This window comes from Pteropus alecto, unplaced genomic scaffold, assembly GCF_000325575.1.
Source record: "Pteropus alecto unplaced genomic scaffold, ASM32557v1 scaffold42, whole genome shotgun sequence".
NCBI classification, from domain to species: Eukaryota; Metazoa; Chordata; class Mammalia; order Chiroptera; family Pteropodidae; genus Pteropus; species Pteropus alecto.
In genome coordinates, this window is record NW_006434825.1 from 3,609,593 (window position 1) to 3,618,321 (window position 8,729).

General features: G+C 45.6%; 1 protein-coding gene across 1 annotated transcript in view; it reads right to left on the reverse strand.

Moving 5' to 3' along the window:
- VAT1L (vesicle amine transport 1 like) overlaps positions 1–8,175 on the reverse strand; it is a 132,991-nt gene extending 124,816 nt beyond the window's left edge. Inside the window, exon 1 of the mRNA XM_006909710.3 lies at positions 7,867–8,175. Coding sequence (XP_006909772.1) covers positions 7,867–8,093 — 227 coding nt within the window. The 5' untranslated portion in view covers positions 8,094–8,175. The remainder of the gene's footprint in view (positions 1–7,866) is intronic.
- Positions 8,176–8,729: the final 554 nt, after the last annotated feature.

Genomic DNA, 8,729 nt, shown 5'->3' on the forward strand with positions numbered 1-8,729 from the left:
AGCAGGAGCAAGTAACTCACGGGGAGAGAAAAGATAAAAGGTGGAAGGGAAGAGAAAGGGAGGGCCTAGATATCCAAGGACAAGTTCATTACGATGGTTAGCATGGCTGAAATAAAGAGAATCAGAGCAGAAGTAATTGGTCTTCCTTTTAAAGATCTTTAAGCTTGGCCCAGTTTCTGGCACACAGTTGGAGCACAATGCATTTTGCTTTTGTTTCCTCTTGTTTTTTCAGGAATTCATCTGGCTCTTGTCCATGTCATGACATGGTGGCACATCCTATCTGGGTTACTTTTGATATTAAGGTCTTACACTCTTTGCGGGAGACATATGGAGTCTCAATAAGGACTCCATTCACCAAAGTTTATGAAGTATGGAGCGTCTTTCTAATGTCTTATTTCTTTGCATCCCCATAATTAGTATATATTAAACATATACTATGTGATAAGGATTTCATTCATTCGACAAATATTAAATGTGCAACATCATTACTAGGTACTTCGAATGCATTATCTTTTATTCCCACACATAAAAAATTTTGCCCCATAGATATTATTATTATACCCATGTTACAGATGAACGAGCTGAAGCTTCAAAAGACTAAATCCTTTTCCTAAGGTTATGGAGGTTGCTAAAACTATCAGATCCAGGATTTGAATCCAGGTTAGTGTTTCACTTCCAACACTAACTATTTTATAACCAAAAAAGCATACTGCTTCCCACCCAGTTTGAGTATATAGTCAGTGCCAGTCCATGAAATCATTCATTATCATTCCTCTCACAGAAGATAATTATTCCGCACTGGGCTCTGGGGACTACATCCATTTAGAGAAATCAGGAGTAAGAGGACCCAATGTTTTACTTACCAAGGGGGTTCTGTTTGTGAAGGCACTGGACAGCATGTTCGTGACTGGGGATGAGGCTTGGCTAAGAGGCCAAGGGTCACTAACAGAAGGAGATTGAGGACAGAAGCTCACTGCGTGCTCTCATCAAGAGACTATCACATTCAAAGGTGAAACAGCCCCTTTCACTGGAGTATCTATTTTGTCTCCTGGGCCTTCAGACATTAAATTTGCTCATTTTAATGCCATAGCTCCAACTGATTTTCTGTGTGAAATCACACACAGAGGACTCAAACTAATTTGAAATTACACTCCCACTGACCTTTCCTACGAAGAGTCTCTTCTTGCTTCTAATTAAACTTTTTCTTCTATGACAAATGCCAAGATGCCAAAAAAGATCCCTATTAAAAATGATAAGTGCCAAGAACTTGGGGTCATAGGGTGCTATTTCCCCATGCCTGGGTGAGCTCTGTTGTCCATGTCGAATGTCAGTAATATGCCAAAAGATCATGAATTTTGGTTCCTTTGAATGAGAATGAACCAGACTGCAGAGCCTGGATAGTCTACGCACACCTGCCTACCAAAGAAATCTCTGCTGCCACTCATAGGTGGAATGAAGAGGGCTCGTATGGCAAGAGATCAGTTCAAATCCATTCCCAACCCTGGGCATAAGATTCAAAAGCCAGCATCCTATGTAAATCGGTGGGAGAATAGCAAGGCAATGTAGTTTGGTAGGAGGACGAGGAACAAGAGGATGGCATCAAGTCCCAAGTCTGTTTTTTACAGCCCAAGTGACCTAGGAAGGAAAATAACTTTTATTGAGTGCCCAGTCTATTCAAGGAACAGTCAGGACTTCCACGGACTCTCAGTCTTCACAATACCAAGAAGTGGGTATTATTACCAAGGTGGGGATGTGCACAAGTAGAAAGTGTTAGTTGCTTAAGATCACTCGGCCATAGTGAGGCAGAAATGTTCAGATCTGTTGTAGCTTCTCAATCTTTCCACTTCCTCTCTGAGTCCCAGTGTCCCCTCCTAGGAAGTAAGGATGATAACCTCATGTGGTTGTGAGGGTCAGATGAAAAGTAGACAAGGGTATTAAGCTTTGTTGCTACAAAGATGCTGCCCCTGGAGGGTAGGGTGAGCATGACCATCAGTCATCTTTGCCCATCATGAGCCACCTGCCCTTGATTTCTGACTAGCGTCTGTATAATTGAGATCAGGCTGCTGCTTATGAGAATCTACTACATGTCAGATGTTCTTTAAGATTTCTGTACTTCCTTTTTCTATGATATACAAGAATCACTGATTCTGGGCTTCCTTTCTTCCTCAAATTGCGGGGACACAAGAAGTTCATTCCGTCATTGGTTGAAGAGCAGACATTGTCACCATCCCCAGCCCTTACCAGGGAGAACACAGTTAATGTGAAACTGCAAACTTCGATGAATAAGAAAGACCCCTGAGGTAGCATCTCCGTCTTCTCATCGCCAAATGGGGCTCAATGTGACTCAGCACCACGTCATCCTTTCCCGTCAAATCCCGATATCTCCATCCAACTCAGAGTGATTCAGAACACTTTATCCTGATCTCTGTGCCAGAGTGGCTCCTGGCTTGGGTATTAGACACCCTCCAAGCAATTTCTCAATTTTGGAAACATCTGTGTCACTTAACCTCAAGCACTTGATTTGTTTATTTGACAAACAGGGAAGATCATATTGGTCATATTTCTTTGGATTGACTTTGTCAGTGACAATTTAATGTAATATTATTTTGGGACACCCTGCACTCCAGTCGCCAGTGTAGCAATGGCCCAACTGAGGCAAAGGGGCAGAGGAAGGACTCAGATGTCTTGAGTGGATCCAAGGAGTGGTGATTGTGTTTAATTAGCATGAATATTCTGGGCCAAAAGTCATAGCATTTTGATCTTAGATGGATCCCCAAAGCAGCCCATAACTCAGAAATGACAGCAAAATGGATGTGGTGCAGAAACACGACGGCCTATTTGCGGGGGCAAGACAGCCGCAATTTGGGTCTTATCAGTTATACTTCAAATCAGCCAAATGCATTCATGTTTCTCTCTATATATTCCTGATTCCAGTCTTTGTGTCTGTCTGCCTGTCTGTGTCTCTTGGATTCTCACTCTCTGTTCTCTCTCTCTCTCTCTCTCTCTCTGTGTGTGTGTGTGTGTGCGCGCGCGCGTGTGTGTGTTTTGTACCTTTGTCACTGTGTCTTTCTGATTTTCTTACTCCTAAATATAAAGAATCCAGGAACAAGGCAGAACTTGGATCATCACACTGCTCTTCCATTTTGCAGTTTGCTATCTTAACATGTCTCTGAATGTCAGTTTCTCCATCTTTAAAATGGAGATAGTAATATTGGTCTTGTTGAATTGACATTAGGATAAAATGAAACAAAGAGTATAGATTAGGCAACTCAGTTCTTGGCTCATAACAGGCATTCAATAAATGTTAGTTCCCTCTCCCTCTCCCTCTCCAATATACTTTACTCTTACGATATATAGGATCCCATCAATCTGTTGGCTTTCCTCTAGTGTGGCCTGCCCTCAGCCCATTTTCAGATCAGCCAATGGAGCCATGACTGGCTGAAACCATTTTTCATCCGATTGGTCTCATTCCAGCAGTTTCATGCAGCCTCTCACTATAAATCAGTCTGGGAAAATAAATGTCCCCAATCCATTAGTGCCTTTCCACCGCAAGCCAATTTGAGCCACAAACCAGACAAGGCTTGTTAATGGCCACTTAAATACATTCCTGCAGTCCAGCCTGGAGACCCTCAGCCTCAAATCCTACCAGCTCCTGCCCAAGAGAAGCTCCACTGTGACAAGATTGCTGACAGAAAAGGCATAGATCTGATCCTTATCAGTTAAGGAGGACCATGCACCTGGTTTGGCTAAAACAGTTCCAGTTTGTTCTTGTTGTCCCAGAATGATTATTTTGGCATCCCTTTTAAAAGAGTTCCAGTTTGAATGATAAACTATAGAAAGTGTCTATGGAAACCAAAAATAATAGTTCAAATAATAATGGCTGTCATTTATTGACCACTATGTGCCAGGCATCATCAAAAAGATTTTTATGCCCTGTATCTCATTTAAACGCCATTACACACTATAAAAAGAGTTGCTATTATTATCTCCATTTTATAGACCAGGAAACTGAAGTTTAGAGGAGTAAGCAATATGTTCAAGGTCAACTAGTGTGCCTCACCCCATCTCTTGGGCAGTGCACCCATCCCCCAACTGCTGGGAATGCTGACTGCTCCTGGTTCAGAGCGGTCCCCTTCCCTGCTTCTATTTCCAAGGGGAATTGCCCTCAGGCCAACAGAAGCCACCTCTGTTTGAGAGGTTCCATGCCCCGACTCAGGAAGTAGCCCACAGCCCATAACTAACTGACGAAGGCTGTGGGGATGAGGAGAGGAGTGCAGGAGCACAAAAGGCTTTCCCTATTGCTTCAAGGTTAGACTGACTCTGTGGTACAGTGCTTGCTCCAGAACTCCTGGTGGGATCCAGCTAAAACCAAATCCTTACTTGGTTTCTTCCTCTACCTTAGCCCTCTTCTCTTGCTCCCATCTTCTTGAAAGCACCCTCAATCGACCACTTAAAAAAGCATCCCTGTCTCAGGCTCACTTCCAGGAACCAGACCTAAGACATCCAGTTAGCAAGCAAGTGGCAGAGTGGGACTCATGTCTAGGAATGTCTCATTCTTAATCATTAAGCAGGTATGACATGATATCGCCTAATTACATATATGATTAAAATGATGGCCTCAAGTTATCAAGCTGCCAAAAAATATGTCATATAGGTACAGACATGACAACAAAACTGACAACAGTCACAACAATAGCTACTATTTATTTAGTGCCAACAGTGAGCCAGTCTCTTTCTTATATCTGATTCTCTCAACAACATGAGGTTCATCTTATTATTCCCATTTTGCAGTTGAGGCACAGAAAGCTTGAAGAAATTAAGAGAGATGTCCACTGTTGTTGCACAGATAGAAAGTTTGGGCTTCCATCCAAGTCCACCTTTCCCCAAAGCCCGTGCACACTTCTTCTCCTTGGCCACTTAAATCACTTGCTGTGTAAATTGTTCAATGAATGGTTGATGAAATAGGTTCTCTGTTAAAGCTGATGTTCTTGTAATAACTTAGACAACTCTGCTATCCTTCCCACCCTGAGTGTTCCCTTAAGCCAGACATAAAATGATCAAAGGAGTCATGCCATATTCATTCAAGAAAAAAAGGAAAGCAAGCTTACATGCCAAAGGTCTGAAGAGTTAAATCACATTTCTTCTGTCTTTCCATGGAGGGAGATAAAATAGAATAAAAGGAAAACGACAGAGCCTTAAGGAAAGACAGACCAAGATTCAAATTCTAACTCTACTATCTGTGTGATGCTTTTGGTAAATTACTCAACATCTCCAAACCTCAATTTGTTCTACCATACGTAATACCTATCCCATAAATGAGAGGGTGTAAATGAGATAAAATATGTATTTCCCCCACCTCTTCTCTTCCATTTTCATAAAATGTATAGAGTAATCATCTTGGACCTTCATTCCAGGTCTGCATAATACTAGTTCAGATGGACTATGCTTTATTACCAAGAGCATGTCCTCTTTGATGATAAAAGGTTTCCATTAAAAATAGAGAACAGGTAAAAGATGGACCTTTATCTAGGAGACCATCAACTGATTCAAAAAAATACAGATTGAGTCATCCTGGCTCTCAAGGCTAAACTTACAATCAATGGGCATCTTTACTAGCCAATCCCAGCCCAGTGGAGAAGGACGGGCCTAGCGGGCAATCTTCACAAATCTATTCTAGGCCCCCCTTGCAAAACAAATTAAGTCTACTTCCAGCTTGGTTAAATGAAAATCATTCTGGGTTCTTTGCAACACTGTATTCCAAATGTTCCCCCAGACCTGGCTGGCTTTCTGAAAAACTGGGTGGGGGATCTGTAGTGATTCCACAGTGAGTGAGTGAGTGAGTGAGTGAGTGAGTGAGTGAGTGAGTATGTGTGTGTGTGTACATCTTGAATGAAGAATAGGCTTGTGTGTCTGGCTTTGAAAATCAATCTTCTGGCCTTCATCTTAACATTTATTATTTCAAAATGCTTCAGTTCCTTATCAGCTTTTATGCACGTAACATAAAGCTAGAGAACCCAGACCTATTTATACTGCAGATGTTGCTCTTTTCTTTAAAAAATAGCTTCAGCATTTTCACTCTCTCCATATATACTCTGACAGCATCCTAGAACTCAGTCCCCAATTTGGATGGAAGGTCATAAATTATACACACACATATAAAATATTTTTGATTGGTAGTTAAGGCAGGAGAATTATCAGTACATGGCTTTAATTTCACTAGGCAGACATTCTTCCTCCGGTAAGTGAAGAAAAATAATGATGCAATAATCCCTCGTCCAAGTGTCTTTCCTCAGTCCATTCATTCAGCAATAACTTATTCATTCAGTCATAACTTATTTAGGTTGTACTGTGCTGAGCATCAGGGATTTATCCATGAGTAAGCTCTGCCTTCTGGGATCAATCAGCTCAGTTCAGCAAGAGTTAACCAAATAGAACTGTATAGTAGCCCCAGCTTGCAAAAGCCTGTTCCCTGACCCTGAATTTCCCAGAGAAAGGGTTTAGAGTCAAGCATGACCGGTTACATGTATGCAGAGAGAGCCAAAAACCCAGAACAAGCCAGAGATCTGTGCTTGCTTCTCTCACGGGCTGCCTTTCAATCTGGCAAATGAAACCTGCACCTACTCTCAAAGTAGGGAGGGGAGGGGAATCTCCTTTCCATTTTTCTTGCCTCCAGATAGGCTCCCAGATTCTGGTTTTGGGGCTCTAATGTGGGAACCGGTGAGCTGGCTGCTGCCTTAGGGAGCAGTGTCTGCTGGGGACTTTAAAACAAAGATGGGAAGGGATAGGCCCACCTCACTGTGCTAACAGCAAGTTCCTCTTAGGAACTTCCCACGCTGCTGCATAGAGAACTCAGAGTGTTGGGTCCAATGAACATTCCGGGGTGAGCCCTCCCTCTCAAGAACTTCAGGGAAATAATCCATTTAGTGACGGCACTCAAAGGCCTAAACACACAAGGGGGTCTGAAGACGTCCCTGCAGAAGGAGTGGGGAATAGAAGGCAACTCAGACTGATGAGCTCCTTCTGAGATGGGAACAGGAGTTTGGAGAAGATTGATCAGTTTTTTGTTTGTTTTTCCCCTCTTCCAAGAAACAGAAGATGCTAGTGGGGAAGAGGAAGGGTTGAGCTGCAGCCTTGGCCTCACTCCTCACCAAGCTTAGTGCTTAGCCTCCTACTTCCCAGTTCCTTTGCCCAAACCAGGCTATAGGGAAGTAAGCCTGCGGGAGCGGGAGAAGGGATATTTCCCAGTCCTGCACCCATCCCGACATCACATAGAGCTTTAAAAGACAGATTATCAATTCCTGGCCATGCCACTTAGGGACGGCAGATCGATGTTGGACAATTCACTCTCTGTGAGTCCTAGTTTTCTCACCTGTAACAGGGGATACTGAAAGTACCTAACTCACTGGGTCCCAGGAAGTATGAAATAAGATCGCATACAGAAAACTAAAACTGATAGTTGGTACATAGTAAGCCGACGATTATTATTTTTTAACCATGTTATCATCAAACCCCCACCCTGGCAGCTGAGCTGTCCTACCCGACCGACTACTCCCGCAGCGCAATCTTCCAAACCCTGAGTGCTGGGCGCCACCACCCACCCCTCCTTTTCCTTCCCGAGAGCGCAGTCTCCTCCGGTCACCCCCTAGATCCCGCTTGGGGGAGAGGGAGGGCCACCTCTCAGCATCATCCCCAGCATCAGCAGCAGCGGGCTGCGGGGAAGCTCCGAGACCCCAGTCAGGGCGCGGAGGGGGGCACCCGCGGCGGCTGTACCCAGGGAAACCTCGCCTCTGAGGTTCTGCCACCCCCCGCCCCCGGAGCGCCGAGCGCGCAAAGAAGGAGAAAGCGAGAAAGGCGCGGATACTGGACCAGGCTTTGACGCGGATCTTGAGCTCGCCGTCCTGCGGCTCGGGCATGGCCTTCCTGGTGACCCGCAGCTTGTTGAGCCCCCCGAAGCCGGCCAGCACCACCGCGCGCATCTCCTGGGCGTCCCCGAGTCGGTGCGAGCCGCCGCCGCCCTCCGCCGGCTCCTTGCCTGCCTCCTTCTCAATCATTTGCTCCGTCTCTTCCGCTTTCTCCACGCCTTCTTTGGCCATGGCGCGCGGGGGCGCGGGGCGCACGGGCTGCGGCGGCTGCGACGTTGGGGGCTCGGGGCTCCTCTCCGGCGGGTTCCTCCTGTTGAATGTGGGATGCTCGGCTGTGCAATGGCTGCAGCCTCGGCGAGCGGCGCCGCTGTCCAAAGCCTCCGCCGTAATCCTCACAAAAGCCACGCCCGTGCCCGCTCCCCTGCTTTCTTCCCTGCCAAGCGAAGCCTCAAGTCTAGTGTCTGAACCAGTCCCAAATCAGGCTCTTGATCGCAGCCTCAGAGCCCAGATTTGCCCATCATTCGTGAACAAAACGCGCACAGCGGCGGCTGTGTCCTCGGTTTTGGGCGCAGTACTTGGTTATATACGGCGCACACTCGGCGCCTTGAAATGGACAGAGATGAAATGTCTGGGCCTGGAGGATGCCTCCCCGCGACAGGGTTGCCTCCTCTCTCATGGATCTGCGAGAGCAGACAAAATTGAAGGGAAATTGGGCTGTTTTCCCAAACCGCCGGTCCTGGCTGGAAAGGCGGAGAGGTTCTAGAATCGGAAAGCTAGAGATCCCACTCACCGCCCTGAAGAGTCCAAACCTAGAGTCTTTTCGCTCGGACGTCCAGGGTCAACTCGATGCTCTTTTTCTCAGCATCA